We start from the raw sequence: 22432 nt of genomic DNA, 5'->3' as shown, positions 1-22432 counted from the left end.
GCCTGTTTGAAAGAGCTTAAGGCCAGATCCACAACAGTTAACAAACATCCCAATATCTGAACTAGAATGGTATAGGATCTGTGATCCACAATATCATGATTTCTACAGTGGGCAAACAGATTTCAGGTATTGGTGAAGCTGTAATTAAAACAATAAGGAAAACATATTAACATCTGGAAGACAGACAATCTGTGATAGCCAATATGACAAATTCGAGCCAGTCACGCCAAGAAAAGCAGATGCACGAGAGCACAAATGCAAGCACATAGTGAAAAATAAGTGTTTTGTTATAGGATGATAAAAAGGAGACTCAGGACATTCTTTCAGGCAGCTGTGCTGTTCAAAGAAAAACACTCCACAAGGGGAAGTAAAATGAATCACTCACAAGAAGTAGTACTGTTGAATTCTTTTAATAACACTAGGAAAATATCATAGTATTAAAATCCTGCACGGGATCCTCAAAAGGTTATTTTGGTTGGGATTCCTCTGTGTTTATAAACCAAACTTTTTTTTTCCCCAATTATGTTTTCTTTTAAACCAACTACTCCTTTACAATGGTATTTCCAGTTAAAACACAGCTAACCTATAAATACCTGAATACCACAACACACATTGTGTGCGTGGGGTTTGTTTAAATCTTAGCGGAAATAATGGTAAATCTATTCAACACAGGGAAGCAAATGTCGATTTGTTAAGCGGGGAATGTAATAGCCAGTAAAGAATACATTGCATACATAATACAGAAGGAAAAAATTATCGTCTGGAGTATGTGAAATTACACTGATTTTGCACCTTAAACCTATCAGAAGTTACTCTGTTGGCCAATACTAATCCACTGAACAAGCAGAACGTTGGTCAGAAGTCTAACGTTTCCTGTACCAGCACAGAGAGAATATAAGCAGTCCAATGCTGTTAAAAGAAAACATGAAATCCAGCTCATGTTTCTGGTTAGGGATCGATTTCTTCAGGAACTACTGTTAACATAACATCTTCGTTGCCCCTGCGTACAACCATGTTCAATGTACTGTCCTTTTTTATAATGTCACTGACATCACTGGCTGAACTTATCGACTGTCCATTGATGCTTATAATCACATCGTTGTCCTTCAGGCCACCACTGAAAATACAAAACAGCAATGTTTTAATATAATTGCCATTTTAGTGTCTTTACAATATTGGTTAAAGAGATTGCTGGTTTGTCCTATTTCCCACCCAACGGCAGTTGCACTGAGACACAGCGGGCATGCAAAAAGCAATCAGAATTTATGAAGCGGTGAAGATTACAATAGAATGCAGAAACCTCAGAAACTGGATAGATGCACAAGTTTGATGAATCCCATATTTCACAGCCTTCAAAGGAATTCACTGTTGCAACCAGTGCCGTAATTCTGCAATAAGGATCCTAGATGCTGACTCGGTAGAAGAGATAGAGACGTGTTTTTTCTTTTAAAATCATTGTGACATGGCACTGATCTTAAAGGGGAAATCTTCCAAGCTTTTATTCATGTATCCATAGCAAAGCAACATGAGTGGCACTATGTGTTAATCCATGAAGAACTTCAGTCCCGGATCCATGCTGTTCTCCATACATAGCTTGCTGGCAGCCTTCACCTTACCTTTGTGTTTTAAACCCGAGCAGAATAACTCACACAGCAATCCAGCCCAGTCAGCAAAAAGCATGCAAGTCCTTCCTCCTGCCTGCCTGCCCACAGCCCCCAGAATCCCTTCTCCTGACCTCAGCACCGCATGCAAACTGAAAACAAAACCTTCCCGACTCAAAGCAAGATGGGGCAGAACGAGAGCCGGCACCGCAAAGCTCCCCCCTGCCCAGGGTCACGGGTCTCTCCTCCAGCTGGCTGAGACTGCTGCCGGGACCAAGAACCGGGGTGGTGAGGGATACCGTTGACTACAACATCTTGCCTGGTCTTGCACAACGATCTGGCTCCAAGTTATGGAAATACTAACCAAGTAACCAGATCAGACATGATTCAACCCTTCAGCATAATCCTTGTTCACAAAACCACAGAGCAGTCATCACCCTCTTCCGCCCGCAGAAAACGTCTTACATGAGTGTCTCCTGCAAGCAGGATGTCTTGGCCAACGTTTGCAACAAACCTGGTCGCCTACCGAAGGCACGGCATAAAACATTTTCATGGGAGAAACCATTCCGGATTATCTTGGTCGCTCATGCAGCCTCTCCACGCAACTGATAGCCAGGGCCGGTCGCTGCAGAGCTGCTCTGGTCCCCTACCAGCATGGCTACATGATGCACACTGGAGAGGGTATCGGCAGAACGGGGAAACCCATCGGCAAGGGGATCAGGAGTGGGAGAGGCAGAGCAAACATGGCCTGCATTTTAATTATTGCCAGGCCAGCTTTCAGGTGAAACATTCGGATCTGAGTTTGCCTTCAAGTTATGAGGTCACACTACCTCGCATCTCTTCTACCTCTCTACCGTCCTTCTCCCACGCTTCGCTATCCATTATCCTTACTCCTACAATGATTTTTCTGCACCTTCAGATCGGACCTGTGTGTCAAGGCAGTAAGTTCAGTCCCACGCTGCAGCAGCCACGTTATTGCTACGCTAACCACAGTGTAATTTCACACGGCAGACATGCACCGGCACCCTGCACGAACAGCACTGCCAGCAAGAGTTACCTACAAAACACGGCAATAATTTAGAGAGCACACTAGACAGCTGACACTGCGTATCTTACAGTGGCGTCCGGACTGCAACAAAAAGACACAATCCAACCGTCCTCACGGGCTTCCTGAGAGATAACATACGCCTGGCTCCAAGCAGCTTTCTGCCTACTTGCCTTTGGTGCTACATACACCTCTGTTGGCACAAAGATTTACTCTTCTCTTAAACGATCTGTAGTTCCAGAAAATGAATAAATGTTTCCCCGGATTACTGAGCAGTTTCATATCAAGGAAACTCTGAAAGCGTCTCCAGCAAGAACCAGCCAGACCAGTGCTGGTGACCACAGACCAGATGCTGTACTTCAGCCAGGCATCTTGTGAAGCATGGTAGCAACCCGCAGGTAAGCTTCTGGGCAAACACTGAGTAGTATGAAGAAAAAGATCAGTCATCCAAACCCAAAAGCTCTTCCCAGTAACGTGACTCCTGACAAAGTTCTCACATCAAAGAGCGTCTCCTGCCAAGAGAGGATTTCACCCCTGACGGAGGCATGCCAGGAGAGCTGGTGGGTTTGCCCAGCACTGGGCTGAGACGGACACATCTTCATGAGGTGAATGCAAAGCTTCTCCCTCGCCTTCCTAAGGAGCGACCAGCAGGGCCGTGAGGAGCGTGCACAAGCAAATCACTGGCATCAGTACAACAGATGTGTTGGAAGCAATCGTTGAGAAAAATGAAAACCGAGTTTTCACGCCCACTGAATCCTTGCCCTTTCAGCTGGGAAGGCTGCAATACCCTGATGCGTTTACAGTATCGCCCATCAGGGACCAGACTAAAACCACAAACCAATTTCCAGCAGACAACCTAATAGCTATCAGATGGTTGTAATTTTGTTAATTTAGCATAATCAAGATAGCCAGTTAAGCAGGGAACATTTTCTAACATTACCCCCTTAAGTCAGTGGCAGCGGTTTTGAGAAAAAAGCGCTTCAACTTACGCTTCAGCTGGTGTTTCTGGAATAACTTCAATAACATAGGCCCCAGAGACAACATCAGGAAAGTCTTTATGGCGATCCTTCAGCTCTCTAGCTTTGCTGGAAAATGAAGAAACAGCAACAAAAAATATTTTGACAAGATGGGGAAAAAAAAATAAATCACGCATTTTTACTTAGTTAAGTCACTTAACATTCACTGAGTGAGGTGTTTTACACATGTTTACGTGACACTTCACAAATCCTTTTAACCCTTACAAGTATTTCAAGAATTATTACACCTTTTTGCACTCATACAGCTTTTTAATGCCTATTACTGGTAAAGGCAATCAGTTCAATAGATACAGAGGATCAGAACTAAAACACTTCCAAACCTAGTTATGACTTTAGAACTAGCAGATCCTGAACACCTAAAAAAGCCCTTCAGGTTTCAATGCTTTGTTATACCTGTGATCTTGCACAAAGGAAAACTTCTGGTTATTTCTACACGACGTAGTATCACCTGCTCACAAGTCTCTTCTGGTTTGAGTACGAATAAGCAAGTCCACACAAAAGCTTCATTTTACATTAAGTGAGTTGTTTAATGAAAATAATTTTATAGAAATGGAAACATGCACGTAGCTGCTGCAATTCTTGACAGCATACAACAGTAACAAAGCCCCAGGACAAATTAACAATCACTAGCTATTCTCTTCTGAAGCATTACGGAAAAGAAAAAGCCAGGCAGTTGTTTAAAAACTAGCTCATGCAAGAGTCTACAGAAGAATTCAACCACGTAGCAGATGCAGAGAAAAAGGGAGCAGAAGTCGGCTGCGAGTTGTCACCAGCATCTACAGAGGTTCAAACCTCCTGGTTGTTTCTGCAGATCGTGAGCTTGATCCAAATGCATGCAGTGACCGCACTTCGGAAAGGGGAGGAACCAACACTTTCACTTACCTAGGAGTTAGAGACATCATTCGTATGCCAATGTATTTCTTTTTGGTTACAGCTTTTCCTGCAAAAAGGAAAACGGCTCTCGATCAATCGCTTTTATCAGAAGAGCCTCAAAGGCTGTTGACTGTCTCGTTTATCACTATTTTCATGTTTTTCTCTTTCAAAGCAGTGCAGCACAGTACCTTTAGCTTGTCTGTCATGGGATTCAGTTAGGAACTTCTTTATTTTATCCGATGGGATAGCAAATGAGATCCCTGCTGTAACTTTTAATGTGTTAATTCCAATGACTTCACCATCCTGGAGAAATATGAAACTGTTATTAGTAAATCTGAAATGTCTCAAAGAGAAATGGATGATTTCTTCCAAGCAATCACAAAGACAAAGTCACGCAACACGCTCCGTAGCTGGTTTACAGTTTTCTAAATGGTTTCTTTAAGTCTAATTTTTTGAGTCTACTGATAAAAAAACTATTCTACAATTCTGGAAAACTGATGTGGCTATTCATCTTTCCACTAGCAAAAGAGAAATCGGAACTGGGCAGCTCTGCTGCCTGCAGCAGACAAGTAGCATATCCTCCAGCCAATTTTGGTCTGTTTATTTCAGCAGGCACCTTGCGAAGCATGGCGTCAACTGGTTGTAAGCAAATATTGCATAACAATATAAAGAAAAATGTCAGTTCACCACGAGCAAAAGCTTTTCCCAGTAATGTGACTACAAGAGGGAGTTTCAGATAAAACATCTCTGCTGTCACCTGATGATGTGAACGCTTCTGAGATCTCAGCGGCTTCCTTCCCTATGTATCCCAGATAAAAACTATCCAAACACAATGTTTTAAATGGTGCTGAAACTTGTACTGTAAGTTGGGTGAAAAAAACCTGCCAAATCTCCAAGGCAGAAACTCTGACTAGCTCTTTCTTCAAATTTGTGCCGTCCCTCCTCACTGAGGACCGCTGCCTCTCCTCTGTTCGACCCCACGTGCCCATCCAAGGGCTCTCACACAGCAGCTGGGTTTTCCAACCTGCTCTGGTTGTTCTCCCTCGGGCTTATCCACAGCTGCTGCAAGGTCAGCTCTGACTACGTTCTAAACCATCAGCAAACAAACCCTAACGTCCTGATAAATACATGGGTTTTCAAACCCCTCAGTGTGATTCAAAATAAAGGGGTAGGTATGTTTTTGAACCATTAAGCTGATATTGCTGGCTGCATGGCATATAGTGAGGGAAAACACCTCACCTTTAAAATGTGCTTTTTACTTCTTGCAAGGCATGGGCAAAAAAAATTGGGCATTACACTTACTCAAAACTATGCAAACTGTAAACACCTTAAATATTGAAATCCAAGCATATCTTGTCACTTGCCAACATAAATAGAGACAAGTGATTAGTAAGAACCATGTGAATTTTGTGTAGTCAGCCAGATATTGAAAGCTCTGAATCACATTTCTGGTGTGGGGTTTTGTTTGTTTATTGGTTTGGGTGCGGGTTTTTGCTTTGTTTTTAAACTAAAAAGCAAAAAGTAATAAGCTTGACACCAAGCAAACTTAAAGAAACTCTTACCAGATTTACTAGGGGTCCTCCAGAGTTTCCATACTGAAAGTAAACATAAGGCAAGAACACGTTTTAGTATCTACCTCTTCATTCATGGCAAGCAAATTTTTAAAATATCTGTAATCTTTTCATTATCTATTAAGTATGTGCAACAGAACAGTCTTAACATCCAAACCCATTAACTACGCTTAACATCACCCCTTTTAGCTGAGCTTGGTAGATGCTTAGTCCTTCTCTTGCCAGAGTAAGTTAAGAAAGCCAGGGTTCTTCTTTTGTTTTAATACTACCACACGAGCAACTTGGAAGACTTTTAGGACAGCTCTGGGAGCTCTTAGTGAAGATTTCTTACAAGGCCAACAGTAGAAGTACAAAACCTATTGTTTTGCCTTAATGCAGAAACAAACTTGAACCCTTAAACTAAGCTTGGCGGCTTCTTTTTTAGAAAACATGATGGATTTCGAAAAGATACTTATTTGCCAGAGAATATTGCCTCCTCCCTTGTAATTTGTAAGATTTTTGAAGTGAAGGCAGATATTGTACTTGGTGTGGTTCCTTGGGGGATTTTTAAATAACAATCAAGTGCTGCTGCGGCACAGATGTCCATATTTACATGGATGAAAGAAAAGCCAGCTATGCTCAATGTTCTTAAGAACTGTATCACGTGAAATTTTCAAAGCAACTATTCGAGAAATTTCAGAGCTGAAGGGAATGAGGCTCAGAGCGGGACGTACATTGATGATGGCATCTGTCTGAATATAGTCCATATCGGAGTTGCGGAGCCCCAGCTCCTTCCCTCCACGCTGAGTGGTACTAACGATCCCTGTTGTCACTGTGTTTTGAAGGGAAAATGGACTTCCAATCGCAACCACAAATTCTCCTGGTCTCAAGTCTGCGGACTGACCAAGCAGAAGAACTGGCAATTTACCCTATGAAAAAAACCAAAATAAAATTAAGAAAAAGAAGAAACAAGAAAAATTCAAATGTTAGGACACTACTACACCAGTAGAACAAACTCTACAGAAACACGAATACATTAGTAGAGCAGAAGAAAAGCGAGAGGCTTTTGTCCCCTTGGCGATTTCGCTCGTTCTGTTTTCTTTGAAGATTTCATGTGGCTTGCTACAGAAACACCTCAACGAGCTTCTGCTCTAAAGAGTGGGCTCTTTGGACTGTAGGAGTACTTTTTCCACAATAGGTACCCATTAAATCAGAAACAATTGAAAGACCAAAGGAATATTTATGCTCTGCTGTACAAAGCAAACATCTGATGATACTAGGAATGAGTTGTTTCCAGCAGCTTCTTGAAATAATTGGCCAAGAGCTGCTGAAGTAACAATAACATATTGAGAGTGAACACCAAAGAGTCATGAAAAAAACCAAAGTGTAACAAACATGCACATGTATTTTATATTTTCATAAGACACCAGCTGATGTTTCATCTTTCTTTTTTTAATTCTTCAATAGAGCATCTCTTTGAAATAATTATATTGCCACCTACATACACTGATGTCTTCTTCTGAAGATCTTAGAATTTAAAGACTTTATGGGATTTTTCTTTTATGACAGTAGGGGATACCATTACACTTCCCTTTCAAGACCTTATCTCTAAACATACTCAATGTTATTGAAGACATTCCCACTAAACACAAAACATTCTTAAAATCCAGCATCAATAGAGATCACTGCAATTTACAGCAATTAAAAAAAAAAAAAAAAAAAAAAAGAGGAGGGAAGGTTGAATCCCTAAACCCTTCCCAATGCAATGGATCAAGGGAACAGAGTTTCTCCAAGACTGAACTGGCTGGATAACAGAAGATTCAAGCTGGACCAATAACGCCCCCCCCCTGCAGCAATCAGAAAACAGCTGGGAAGTTCTTAAGGCTTCCTGCTCACCAAGTAGTCAAGAAGGGTTCTGAAACAGATCATGTTTCAAATAAATACATCGCCTTTATTTATCACCTGCCTGTGAAATACACATTGAGTGCCATTTCTCCTTTTCTTCACGTTTTTACAAATCAGTCTTTACCCTCTCAGTGATGTGACGTGCTTTTTAATCATTTTATGTTTAACCCGTTGACCCAACGATCCTGACCCTCCCCAGCTATTTGACTATATATATTTAATCATGTCACTAGACTGTGTCAGTTAGCATCAATGGACCTGGACATGTATAAATTCAGGTTCTGACTTAGGGATCTGGAGGATTAGGAGGTTACTGCACCCCAACTCAAACCAGAATTCTGAAGGGATGTATCTGCTTGGCAAACCTAACGTTAACCTAGCTTTCTTCCAAGCTTGCCTCACTTCAAAATTCTTTCCTTTGCTCAACAAACCCGGTCCCAAAAGGAAAAAGGCATTAGTATAAACTTTCAAAACAGGCCAGTGATTCTAGATGCAGTGGAAGCCCCACCTAGAGACTAACTTAAACCAACTTCCAAGGAGTGCATAACATAGTCAGTTCTTTATTAAAAACCAGGGTACCTTCAAGGTATTCTTGAGCTGCACACCTGAAGTGGAGATACAAATTTGCTTAATACCCCTTCTTGTAATTCGTTCCTTATGGAAAACTTGTAAAGGTGCCTTTTTCATCCCACACCTGTTCCAAAGCACACAGACTTATGTGCTATACTTGATGAGACCATAAAGCTATATACCAGGCGCTCATGCAGCAAAGAAACAAGGCAGTATTCAGTATGCCCTGGTTATTTGCACCGATTCCTGAGTTAGTGATAATTTTGTTTCAGAAACTAATAGAAGCTGAATCATTACTGAATTTTGGCAAAAAGGGAAAGTATTACATGTTTAAATTGGAAATCAAGAGCTAGCTCTTTAGTGGTCTTTTATCACCAGCAGTTTGAAAGCCTGTATTGGTTAGTCACCCTTAGGGACAAAAACGCACTAATGTCAACTAACCCAAATGCCCATCACCTGGTATTTTTCACCTACAGTTTTATTTCAAATATCCTAGCGGATACACAAAGTAGAAAGTAAAAAATAAAGGCATCAGTCATCACTGTATGCTTCTGCAAATACAGAAGTTATGGTTTTAATATTTAACAAGCCTGGTCCTGTGTATCCTTTATCCAACTCCTACAATTCCACCAGCAAAATCTTATTCAGATGAACAGATTGTTTCGATAAAACTCTGCTAAATCCCAGACAGGGTAAGATGCTTTATGGAAACTTTATCTTTCAGTCTCCAGACAGCAAGAAATAATTAACCAACTGCTTGTTAAACAGAATCAGTTGCAAGAACAACAGAACAGGCAACACAGTAAGGACAAAAACATTTCCCTTTCTAATTATCATTCAGAGGAAAGTTTTCACAACCAGCAATGCTATTAAATAATAATTACCCATGGCCCCTATCAGGGCCACAGCCATAAAGCCAACCAAGTCTGCGGCTTAATTCTGGGAATACCAGCATTAATACCCAGTTTCCCCATCGTGATTGCAGCATGGCAGACAAGCAGCAACATCCCAAGGCAGCACTGCTGAGCGCAGAACACAGACCTCACTCCAAGGGACCTCTCCAGCACAGAGGGAAACAGGCAGCCACAATTAGCTGTGCTGGGAAGCACGCAGCATATGCAACACAAACAGCCCCATATGGGTATTGTTTGGACAGAGCGCGCAGCCCTGGCCCTGCCTTCTCTCGCCAGATGCTGTTAAGCTTACGTAGCACGTGTTTTCAAGATGTTGTTGGTCAAGAGCAGTATCTCTTTTTGGCACTGGTCTTCCTTATTTAAAAAAAAAAAATATCCAAACAAAACCAAAAGAAAACACAAAACCCAACAAAACACAAAAAGTGGGGTTTGTTGATATCCCAGCACATGGAGAATGGATACTTTATAAGAGAAAGAGGACATTTATCAGCAAATGAAACAACGGACATCTTTCTTTTTTTTTTCTTCATTAATAGAAAAAAAGACTGGTCGTGCACAAAGTTAAAGATTTATACAATGTTTCTGAGTTATAAAAACATCCACGAAGCCAAAATTGCGTTTGGCAGCAGAAAGAAAATACATGAACAATCTCTGACTAATACAATTACTTTTGATTGTGCTGAGTTTTCAAGCCTGTGCCTATATGAGCTAGGCTCCAGTTCAAATGCTGTATGGATTGGCTGTGGGGCAGCCCTGTGATTCAACATGCCTTCTGGAAAGAGTGGCTAACCTCTCCTTTGCTAGGAACAAAAATCCATTGCAAATATTGCCTTGTTCTGCACACATTATGAAACATAGCTTTGGGAAACATGTTCTTTATTTCTCATGATTTTGCAGCATGGTGCGGAGCACGTTAACAGCACTGCATGTAAATACTCTCATTACATTAGTGCCTCTACAAGTAAATGCCAGCAAACATTGGTTACAATGAATATATGTACTCTAGTGGCTTTAAATGTGGGGTTTTCTCTCTAAATAACCTTAAAAACCACATTGCCACATTCAGAACTAAACTTTCTACTATGAATCGCCCCCAACTATTTATTTGAATTGTAGAGGTGGTTTCAGTGAAATCACTATACAACCAGTCAAAACCCCAGGGCACCAAGTGATCGAGTGGGAAGTACGTCCTGCCGCAGTCCGTACGAGGAGCACTGGAAATGCAAGGCAAGCACTTACAGCAGCGTTGTAACCAGAACCATTTCAGGACACCCTGCCTGTGCCCTCACATCCTTCCACTGGCAAGCTCTTGCCTAGGATGTTAAGGCAGTCCTTGTACACTAAGTTTAAGTGCTTGGGTCTAGGGCCCCTCATAACTCTATTTAATAAACGGGCACTCTTCAATTTTTACATAAGGTCTGACGGTCATCGGGATGACGTAACTACTGTTATAACTCGTGATTCTCTTTGGTTAACTATAGATTTGCCACAACAGTTAATTGAAATCCCAGGCAAACAAGCATGCCTTGCAGCACAATGAAGAGGGAGCCAGAAACACCCAGCACCTAAAACCCCAGCCTTCCCAGTGACTCACTGCACGACCTTGGGCAACACACAGCGTCTTTTCTATCCCTCCGTTTTCCATTTGATGAAGCCTCGGGGCTCTGCTGGGATCTGTGTTTACTCAATAAAACAAATCTGCAAGCAGGCATTCTGCAAGTACACAGAAATAGGACTAAACATGCAAAACCATAAGTGGCACATGACTCACTGTTTACAGCCAGCCAGAGAAGAAGCCATTAATTAACGTTAATATTTTAAGCCTTTCTCATCCCGAAGGGCTTCAGACATTTTTATATATGGATTTGACTCAAACCCTGGATAAACAAAACTCCCACGAAATGGACAGCTGCAGACCACCACAAGAAACTGCTTCATCCGACAGTAAGATGCAGCTATCGCGGCACAAGAGGCTAGGACAAGTACAGAACAGCATCATCAGCCAGGAGCCAGCTGTTCACCTGATGTACGTTAGCAACATAGATCCAGTTAGGTAAAATAAGTGGAGCCTTGGCAAATCAGCTCTGAAACTAAAAGAAGAGACAGCACGTAACCACCACCAGGCACGGCCAGCACCACAGAGAATTAAAAGGCAGAGACAGACGGCCATAACCAGTAGGTGTTTCAGTTGGAACTTTTTCATCCATGACATAAGTGAATCTGTCTCTGTGTTGGCACAGAAAGCCAGTAAATCCCTTCTCTATTCTGTAATCCCCTTCGTTTGTGGACGGAAGATCATGAATTTGCAGGAAGCAGTTTGCAGTTCAATAAACTGTCAAAAGAGGATACAAATGTTCTGAGTTCAATTTGCGTTAAACAGCGACAGATCTCCTTCATGCCTTTTATTTTTAGGTGGAAAAGAAACAGATGCTTGTATGGTACACTAATTCATCTGTAAGTAACTGGCAAAACATGTATCTCCTCTGGGAACTGCATTTCTGTTCTCATTAATGAAACTATTTAACTTTCAGAATACGTTTATAAAATAAAAACGCAGGCCATAAGCATATAAAAATGTAGAGCATCATCTACAATCTAGAAACCACTTGACAAAATGCCAAGGAAAATTAAAAAACCAAACTGAACACATTACAAGCCTCTGAAAGTATTTCATCTATAGTTACAAAAACAAAACTGCGTCTCCTTATCTAAATATGGAGCATGGGAAGATTGCAGGAATTAAAAAAAAAAAAAAAAAAACAAAGAGATGAAGTGTTGTTTTGCTATGTCACCAGGATTTCAACTACCTGCCAAGATATTGCTGTTCTCCCTTAAAAATCAAATAAAATACCCTGGTGCTGGCAGACTTGCCCCAGAGGTGTGTGAGGATTTTCCTAAATGGGGAGCTGGACGAGCACATCACCCCTGCAGCAAGGGCTGCTAGGAGCTGAAGATGGCAGGAAACCACTGCTGCCTAAACTGCGAGTACGCCGGAGTTAATATCCAAGGTTTTTACAAGCTATTTCATTTCTACGGGTCCTGAAGACTTCTGGAAGCAATATGTGGGCTTCCTCAGGCTCTCGAGAGGAAGCAACGTAATATCCAGCAACAGATTTCAAAGTAAAACAGCATTTTAGAAAAGGCACTTACATCTGGTATTCAAGTAGTTTGTTTTTTCAAAATGCGGGCTATTAAAATATTGATACATAAACAGGAAAGTTTGCTTTCCTGCTTCCTCCAGTTTGTACACACAAGGGAAAAGAGCAAATCCCCTCTGACCACAAAGATACAGACGCTGCATTGCCTCACAAAACCACGGAGGGAATGAGGGAAGAAGGTCTTGTTGATTTAAAAGTGTCAAATTAAGCAGTTATTTGCAAGATACAAGAAAACCCTTAAGGAAAAGGGCTGAAATACCACCGCAAATTAGAGATCGGTCACAAACCCACCACTGCTGTACCATGTGGATGCCAAATCCTGCCTGGGATACGGCAGGCAGTAACTGGTCACATTGAGGAATGAAAACCTTCAGACCCTGGCATGTCTTCCATGACATAGGTGCCATTTCAGAGTGGGTGGCAAGTGTCTCACGGCTGGTTTTTAAGCACCTGGGAAGAAGATACACCTCAAAATAAAGCCATTCACCATGCTCCCCCCTTCCGTACTCCCTGCCAAACCACAGGCACCTGCCACGAAGGATTATTTCTGTAGGCAAAGTCCAATTTCCAGGGCTGAAAGGGGTCTCCAGGCAAAAGCTGCCTCCACCTTCCACCACTCATGGCTTCCAGCAACGATCTGGGTGAGGGCACAGGGCGCTCTTGTCATTCTGCCCTCCATTAACCCTGACACTGTCCATTAAACTACTCTACATTTTTCTTCCCTCCTCCTGGTGTTTCCAGTTTTCAGCAGCTGTATCACACATTCTCATTTAACAAGGTAGTTATTTGTCTTGAGATTAATTTCATAATCAAGCTCTCCAGCTGAACAGCATCTGCTTGCTTTGGAGCGTTGTACGACATTTTGATGGCTTTCATGCTCACTGCGGTATCACGTGTGCCACAGAGGATGGATTATTTCACCAGCCTCTGCCTATACTGCCAAAGTCCTAATTTTCCTAGGGCAGTTTTATAAATTTTGCATGTTTCTATCCAAACCGTCTGCAGCTGCGCTGCTTCTTTCTAGTATTGCTGTCTGCTCAAAGCTGTTTGCATTAGGGAGGACAGGACAGTTACCCTGCATTCACATTTACCACCCTTGACTCCAATCTTCCTACTTTTAGCACTTCAGCAAACTGCTGTGTGCCGCTATGGACACAAGAAATACAGTTGCTTTCTTTTATAAACTGTAAAAATAAGCACGTTTTAGGATTAGAAGAATAACTCCAAGATTTCTGTTCCTCATTGACTGCAGTATGTTTTTCCACGGAGAAGAACTTAATCAGGGAAATGGTTCATCCTTACTGGTGCTCAGATTTTGCCACTCTCTTTCATTTCCTATTGCACTCAGCAAAGCCAAATTAGTTGTAGTAATGTCTTTGGCCAGATGTTCACCTTAAAGAAAAACAGCGTACAGGCGGCTGCAAAATCTTAACAGTTTGAGGAATAGCAGCTGACAGCTTAAACTCACACTTCAAGCCCAGCTCTGTTCCTAACCACAGAGGCATTCTTCATCCTTCAGATCCTGCCTTAACATGTCACACAAAAAGAGAAGAAAAAGAAAATTTACTGCATCTTTGATGTCACCTTCCAATAATTTATTCAAAAGAAAGAACTTCACCTGTCACTTGAGAAAAATCCTTAGGGATGGTTTTCATGCCATATCCATACTTTCAAAGGGTTATTTGTACTGTCACATTGACTTCTTTAGCCATTGGATATATTTCAACTTCAACAAATTATTACCTCTGTGATTTTTAAAAAGCATTTTATGAATCTGCATGATTACAAGGCATTTCAGTACAAAAATGAAAGGTCAAACACTGAACTTGATTGGTTATATAAAAAAGTCCCATGAAAGCTCAGGCTGAAAATCAACTTCTCAACTGACTGACTGTCCGTTTTAACTTTTTTGTGAACACTTACAACTTTTGTGGTTCTAATTCTCCAAGTGCAAAGCATCGCCTGTCCTGCGAACAGAGGTGTCTCAGGCCTCACCTTGGATTGAGACTTCCCAGTGCCATGTCACTAAAGCTAGCTGGAAAACTAGTCTCCCATTAAAAAAAAAAAAAAAAACACAAAAAAACCCCAACACCAACCAATAAGCAATACAAGGTTTCCTCAATTCTTCTCAAAATCATCCTTAGATGCAACAGGCAGGAGCCAGGGGAACAATGCAGGAGGTACAGGTTGTGCAGCTGATAGGACACTTACAAGATCAAGTCAGACCTGAGTTTATACCCATATTCTGATTTAGAGCAGAGACATGAAATTTCATCTCCTGCTACCCAGATGGATGTGCTATGCTGACATTACATGAAAGACAGCAGGGACCTGCTCACCAGCTTCTGCAAGAGCTCAGCCTCCACGCACCAACACGCTTCCCAACACTTCATTAGAAGCAGCCCTTTTTCTCATACACAATGGAATATTAACGGGTCAATCCCTCCCCTTTCCACCCCCCAGAAGAAAAACGTAGCTGATTTGGCTCTAGATAGTTCCAAGACAGAAGAAGTTTCCTGCCTTATAGCATTTGCAAATATATAAAAATCTATTAGGCTGCAATGCTGATATGCCATTTGCAAAGCAGGGTCACAACTATGTTCAAAAATTAAACCGATGGAAGAAGATGATGACTTATCATTTAATTACACAACAGTAATTTTTAAAAAAGAAGACTAACTGTCATCTTGCAAGTTGTAACTAGAATTGCCAACCCCAGTCCTGTTTAGCAGTGGTTTCCACTACAGGCAACTCATCTGGCTGCACTCTTTTTTCCAAGCTGCTTCCAGTCTTCCAGGTTCTCCCTTCCTGCAAGCAGCTTACTAGCAAAATTCTGGAGCCATTTCTTTAGGGTATCAAATAACATAAAACTTGATGTCTGCTCTCTTCTTAAGTCCTCAAAATGACCTGGGACATCAGTGTCTTCCCTCTTTGACTCACCAGCTTCTCTCTTCCCCGAAGCTGACCATCCTATTGCTTGAAGTCCTCACCTTCCTGCCACTGTTTTCTGATCTGCTTTCCCCACCATGCTGTGCACCCAATTCTAAGTAACTTCCAGTTGCCCTTCACTCCCTGCCATATCCTACTCAGCCTAATGCTGCCAGTTCTTATCTTGGGGATCTTTCCCTTTACTTTGTTACTGCAGCTCTGCTTTCGCTTATTTTAATATAAAAATGAGAAAATAAGCAATTGGTAAATGCGTAAATAGGTTACCTCAGGGAAACAGAAAAAAACCCAATACCGCAAAAAAACATTCTTGGTATTGTTAAGGTTTTCTTCCATGTTGCTGTTAAGACGCTTTTAAATAAGAAAAAAAGAACGAGCTGTTAAATGACAAAGGTGGCAAGGGAGCAGCAGGAGCACTTCATATCTTGGGTCATCCAAGAGTTCTGCATTAGACGTCTGATTTAGTCATGAACTCTGGCACAAACACTTTTGACCTCGCTGGGGAATAGGCTTGAACTCAAACAGCACTGCAAGATCTACATGTTTTTGAGTCATGTGTTTCAAATGAAACATTCTCGCTTGTTAAAATTTGAAGGTCATTAACTAACAGGCCAAACAAGGGAAACCAATAGGAGCAACACCGTGAACATGTATCTAATTGCATCTACATCACACAGTATTTGACACTATATTTCACTTGCGCTGTGTTGTCGACATTAGCAGAACTGCATGACAGCTCTTCTGAAATAACACAGAATAATGCTGGAAGCTGTGTACTTGATATGGAGGAAGACTATGGATGGGAAGTTGCATTCCCATTTGTTCAGAAAACCTCTTGCAGTCTCAGGCCACCTTTCCAAGCTGCCTTTAATTTGCACGTTCAAGATACTTCCCAAGAGATTTTTGCATTTTAGTACCTACATCAGTGTGGTATAGCCCTTCAGATGGACAAACGCATCCTCTGAGAGCAATTTGTGACTTCGGTATAGGCACACAAGAAGCCTCTACCAACCAGAGAGGAACACCCTCGCCTCTTCTCAGAGGGAGAGTTATATTAGCCAATGTGTGTGTAAACCAGCCAGCAAATTATGATGTTGCTTTTTATTTTGAGGATGCATACAAAAGTGCTGCCTACTTGCTTCCATTACACTGAGAGGTGATAAAATTAACCACTACCAACCACAAACTTGGCTTTAAAAACATGTACCCACCCAGCTCAAATACAGTCTGTAACTCAGACCACTAAACTACTAGCCTTTCCTTCAGACAAGAAAACTAGTAATAGCTTTGGGAAAGAAAGGAGTATACTAAGCTAAGAGGAATAAAACACATCCTGCTTTAACGACTCACCTGAGAATCTATTTTAATTAGTGCAATGTCAGCTTTTTCATCAACGTCTTTAATTTTAGCTTCATATGTTTCACCATTCTTCAGCTCCACCTTCACCCGGTTTTTATTGGTGACGACATGGGCGTTTGTCACTATCAGTCCATCTTCTGAGACAATGAACCCTGAACCACTGGCAACAGGAATCTCCCTTTTTGAATAAGGAAGTCTAAAAGACATGGAAAATAAATATTTATCACTGCAAAAAGCTGAAAGATCACAAATCACTCCAAAGAACACACAGCTGTCATTTTTTAATGCTTTGGGATATCTGCTGTTACTATCATTAAGAAGATAACACACATGCGTTAGTTTAACTTTTTTTTTTTTTTGGCCAGGGCTCTTAAATTATCTTTAATTCTTAAGCACGACAAATTTATCACCCCAAAAACCTCTTTGCTATTACATAGCATCAATCAACATTTCTGGCACACTGGCAGCTGTTTTCAAGAATACAAAAATCAAAACTGGGTGTCTTGTTTACTTGCGAAACAATTCAATGTGAACCACAGCAGGAGCTATCTTCTCCACCACATCTGCAATAAAGTTGTATTTGTGCCGCAGGCTATTAGGATGTTCTTGGCCTGAAACAGAAACAGAAAACATGTCATGAGTTCTTCAAGTGACAGGAGAAGGGTCATTGCAAAACACCTGAATTAAAAAAGAAGCTGCAAGGGGATATCTTTCCCCTTCTTAAGAGTCAGCTGCAGCATAACCCTTGCCCCCAGATTTCCCTTCAGCCTTTTTGCACAGAAGCGGCAGCATGCGTTACCGTCAGGACAAAGGGATCCATGAGACCTTCTGGTTTCAAGTGTGTAACTGGGCCACGGGGCAGCAGATCCGCTCGCAGCACGGCGGCAGCGCAGAGCCCGCTCAGCACGCCCCACACGCCCCACACGCCCCGCTGCCGGCGGCTCCAGGCATGAGGCGCTGGAGGAGCGCAGGGCTTCGTCCGTGTCGGCACTGCCCCGCTCGTTCTCGGAGGGTGGGATTTTGTACTCAGAAGCCTCCGTTTCTGCTCTCACCTCTTTTCTGGATGGTCTATTTAGCTCATATGGTCCTCTCAGATTAAACGAACAGGCTCTGTTCCTCTGCAAAAATATGCCACCTTGGTGGTTTTTGAAGCCTCGTGCTGCTACATTTGCAAAACGCCGAGGACAACGAGGTCTTAACCCCAGTGTAAGCTGATGGCAGCTGCTGTGAAAGTTTAACTCAGGTACCCACTGGTCTCCCCACACAGCTCGAACCACCAGACTCTGCCTGGCACCCAAACTTGGGTACACATCACCTGTGCTCTACACAACCACACTCAAGGCATCCTTTCCACCGATACCACCTGTGGTCCCTCAGCTCCACAGAGGAGTGGATCCCATGTACTTTGGAGTTACTGAGCCACCCTCAAGGCTATAAAACAGATACACACATGAAAACAATGGGACCACAAAGCTCCGCATTCTTGGGCAGTGTTGTAACACAAAAGCTCATGGTCACTGAGTATTCAACAGAGGTCAGTGGGATTTTCAAAAGCAACTGGATACTAAACTCCCATTGTGACCAACAGAAAATCTGTCTGCACCATCAGATGCCTAAAAATCTCTGGAAAAAACTCACAATTCTGACACAGCTTCCCCTTCTCAAATAGTTCTAGGGCAAAACTTTTTTTTTTTTTTTTTTTTTTTAAAGTGGGAGCAACCAAGCAATTGGAACACCCCAAAAAGATACTGTATATTTCCCTAGGGGCAAGAAACATCCTTTGCTTTCTTTAGTTTTCCAGTTTTATCTGATACATCCATCTCATGATATGAAGGCACAAGCCAAATCTGTAATTGACTTTCAGATGAATATTAATGTGCTGTGCTGCTCCCATCCATCCTTGCCATTCCGCTTCTAAATCCATCCAGAGATTAAAGCAGTAAGCAGATTGTGGATGCTCTAAGTGCCTGTGGTGGTGTAACAGGATGATTTATTTGCAGAATTGTAGGAGAGACAGAACTATCCCATAAAATCATCCCAATACTGATACCTGAATGACCTTCGTTATCTGAAAACCAGACTGGAAAACTATGCAAATTTTTAAGTACATACTGGAGGCAAGAAACCCACAGCAGGAGATTCAGAGGAAAGGTTTGGGAACAAAACATAGCTGCTTTTAATACTAACCAGATACTGGTTTGATTCAGGGATGAACAACAGGTTGCCTCACCAATGCCAACTAGCATACATTGCCCTCATCAGAGGGGCAGATGCTCAACCCAAACACTACCTGATCACTCAGGGATGTGTTTTTTCCCCATTTATAGCCTGTGAAATGTTTCAAGGGCTTTTAAATACAATCAGTCATGAACAGCAGCCACAGCACTAACCACATAATCCACTATGCAGTTTCACATCACAGTACGGCGACGTTAATCTGCTTTATGAAGCAACAACGTTGATCAGGGAACTTTGTGTCCTCACCTACTGTCTTCCTCAAAAGTATTCTGTGCTTTCTCTGATCTACGCATAAACCATTGCCCTGGGATTTTTATGCCAGAAAGGTCTAAGGGCTTGCTGATTGACAAACATCAATTTACCAAAGGATTTATGCTCTCGTTATTAGAAATATTCAGTATCAGATGAACCATGCCATCCCTATAAAGCTGACAACTATAACGGGAGTGCTTTGGAAAACTGCTAGGAGAACGAGCACTGCAGTTTAAAAGTATTCACTCACATTAAATAGGAGCTTTGGCAGATTATCAGATTGGAGTAACGTGATGTTGGGATAAAATGCTACAGGGCACCGCTGTATCCATCAATATGTTTTTTGATCATTGCTTATAAAATGACTTCGTATCAGCTACATCCAAATGTGGACATCCAAAGGTCTGACCCTGCCCTTGAAAAAGAGAGCTCCCACAGAGGAGGGAACTGCACGGAAACACAGAGCTTTTTTTATGCCTTCAATCTTTCTTGCACTTAGCTATTCAAGAAGAGAAAGGATGCCTAAGCTGTACATGGTGAGACTACTAATACTTCGTCTCAGAGAGCTGCCTTCGCTTTGAGTCAGAGGCTACAAACGCCAGGATCTCAGAAGTGACTGCGTTCTGCGTAGAATCCACCTCCTTGCACAGCCCCAAACTAAGCTGCACAGTTAAAAGGTCAAAATCCCATACCCTGAAAAAAGTTAGATAATAAACACTGATTCATGGCATACTGACCTAAAAAGTTTACAACAGCTTGCCACGCCTGCCTGTTGCTTATGTATTAGGAATCTTGCATTGTGTAACACAGTTTTGCAACAGCTCTTGAACAACTGCCCATTTAAAGGCAAAACATACCTTTTTAAAGCAAATAAACAACAGTAAATACCACTCAGATAAACTGATGAATGCTAACAAAAAAAATATTCTTATCAACTGGTCTTCACCATCATGTGATGACGTAAAAGCTGAAGGCTACAGCAAAAGTATTAATATGTCAAAAATTTCTTCTATCACTGAGAAAAAGTATCCTGGGGGAGTGGAAAGAGACACCAAAACAGACATGTGTGCATGCATACCGTTTGCCCGTTACGTACATACTTAATGCTCATCGTATCTAATTGCTCTTTAGGATTACTGAGCAAGGCATGTGGGAGCCGAGAGGTGCACTTATCTTTCCTATAAGCAACCACCACCACAAATTTTTATCTTAGGCTTGACTCACCAGTAGTCACAGGCTACCAAGTGAAAGCCTGAATTGCCTTAAACCCACCAATAACACAAACCTAGTATTAGCAGATACTCACTCCTTGACCGCCGTATGGTAGTTTGCAGCCATCACCAGCCACTGTAGAAGACATTGGTAAAAAACTTCTCAGGAGATACTTTCCAAAAGTCCCCAACATGCAGTTTCTTCAGTTGAAAACTGCTTCTTTGGTACAGCAGTGTTGAATTCATGAGGATAAGTTTTCGCAATTTTCTGGCCTTTTTCTTTAAATCAAACTTTGTGGAATTTTGTTCTTAGTAGAGTCTTTTCATTATTTTTTTGGTTTTGTGTTTGAGGTTGGAGATTTTCTGTGGGTTTTTAATTCATTGAGAGGTGGGTTTGAATAAAGCTCTAGTTCCTATATACCTTCAGGCTTTGATGTTCAGATCTTTGCAGACTGTTCCTCTTTCTATTTATATGCTGTGATTATTGCGTTTTATAAAGCTTTTATTGAACTACTGCACAATGCCCTAAATGCCCATGAGCATGGTTAAGAAACCTTTATTAATGACACCATGAGGATGATTGTTGTGAATTCAGTTAATGATCAAAAACTGACTTAAAAAAACATAAATAGGTTATGGCATGAAAAATTCCCAAGGCAACTAATTCTTCCAGGACTTCAAAGGTATGCTGGCTGTCAGCCCTCAAACGAAGAGAAAAATCTCTGCCAACTGACATTAATAGGGCTCATATCAGTAAACAAACTGCTGGGAGGCAAGACAGAATACCAAGCCATACAAAAAAGCACACCCAGGTGTAAACAACTGAAATAATTTGGTTTCATAAAGATGAGCCAAAAAAGAATATTGAGATCTAGGTTCTGATTAAGTCATTACTCAAAGTAGCATCGATGCTTTCATGCTTACAACTCCAACTCGCACGTGCTGCTTTGGTAATATTTTGAGCTGAACTGAAAAGATGCTTTGGAGATAAAAATCTCATTAAAGTAACCTCTCCCCTTCAGTTATGAGAACTGTATCTGCAGTTCTGGAAGGCCTTCTCTCAGCTTAGGTCCACCTCCCATGAGAGCAGATCTTCACACAAAGCTTTAGGCACATCTTAGTCAGAAATGGCTCTTGTTTCCCCTCCAGTTTCCATGTATTTTCCCCCTTTCAGCCAAGGTGCCCTGCTCTCATCCATCAGGACCAGCTCAGCTTGCTGCCCATCCTTTCTCCTCTGCTTCCCAACGCAGCCAGCCCGTGCTCAGGCACCCCCAGCACTCCTGTGTCTCCTTTCCGCTGTCTTTAAGTTCAAACCAGCACAATTATCTCATTCAATGGGGCTTATCTTAAATAGCCGGGGGTGTGGGGGGGAAGTCACTCCCCAGCAAAGCGCAGCAAGCCTCTCCCTCCCACCCTCACTTGGTGCGACCTCGCCAGATATCCTCAAGTCCCAAATCAAAAAAGCTCAGATTCAGTCTGGAAGCGAGCCTCCGATTTCTTCAAAAACAGCAAGAAACTTCCATTCCCGTTGAGATTAAACAAACAAACAAACAAGCTTCCTATGAAATAGTAATCATGCAAAACAGCTTCAACTACCAGGATTTGCAATTTTATAACTGTTAAAAGAGGATGTTTATATGCGAATTGCAGGGAGAATGGAGCATCATCTCCAGGCTCACCATTAAAGATGCTTCACACTGGAAAAGTGCAATGCCCCTGTCCTTCCAGGGAACCCAAACTGTAATATCCTTTGGGTTTGCTTCATGCTAGCGC

The 22432-nt window shown here is 41.9% G+C and overlaps 1 protein-coding gene across 2 annotated transcripts in view; it reads right to left on the bottom strand.

The window, feature by feature from the left end:
- Positions 1 to 394: 394 nt before the first annotated feature.
- Positions 395 to 22432, bottom strand: part of HTRA1 (HtrA serine peptidase 1) — a 33695-nt gene continuing 11657 nt past the window's right edge. Inside the window, exons 2-9 of one of the 2 annotated variants that reach the window (XM_040606306.1) lie at positions 17470 to 17569; positions 16950 to 17154; positions 6841 to 7035; positions 6119 to 6151; positions 4745 to 4859; positions 4566 to 4623; positions 3636 to 3731; positions 395 to 1117 (exon numbers count right to left, since the gene is read on the bottom strand). In XM_040606306.1, coding sequence (XP_040462240.1) covers positions 949 to 1117; positions 3636 to 3731; positions 4566 to 4623; positions 4745 to 4859; positions 6119 to 6151; positions 6841 to 7035; positions 16950 to 17154; positions 17470 to 17569 — 971 coding nt within the window. In that variant the 3' untranslated portion in view covers positions 395 to 948. Of the gene's footprint in view, positions 1118 to 3635; positions 3732 to 4185; positions 4624 to 4744; positions 4860 to 6118; positions 6152 to 6840; positions 7036 to 16949; positions 17155 to 17469; positions 17570 to 22432 lie in introns of those variants that run through there. The other variant, XM_040606305.1, reaches the window with a different exon arrangement.

This window comes from Falco naumanni, chromosome 9, assembly GCF_017639655.2.
Source record: "Falco naumanni isolate bFalNau1 chromosome 9, bFalNau1.pat, whole genome shotgun sequence".
NCBI lineage: Eukaryota > Metazoa > Chordata > Aves > Falconiformes > Falconidae > Falco > Falco naumanni.
Note: the sequence above shows the minus strand (reverse complement) of the source record. Positions and strands in the feature narration are given on the sequence as shown.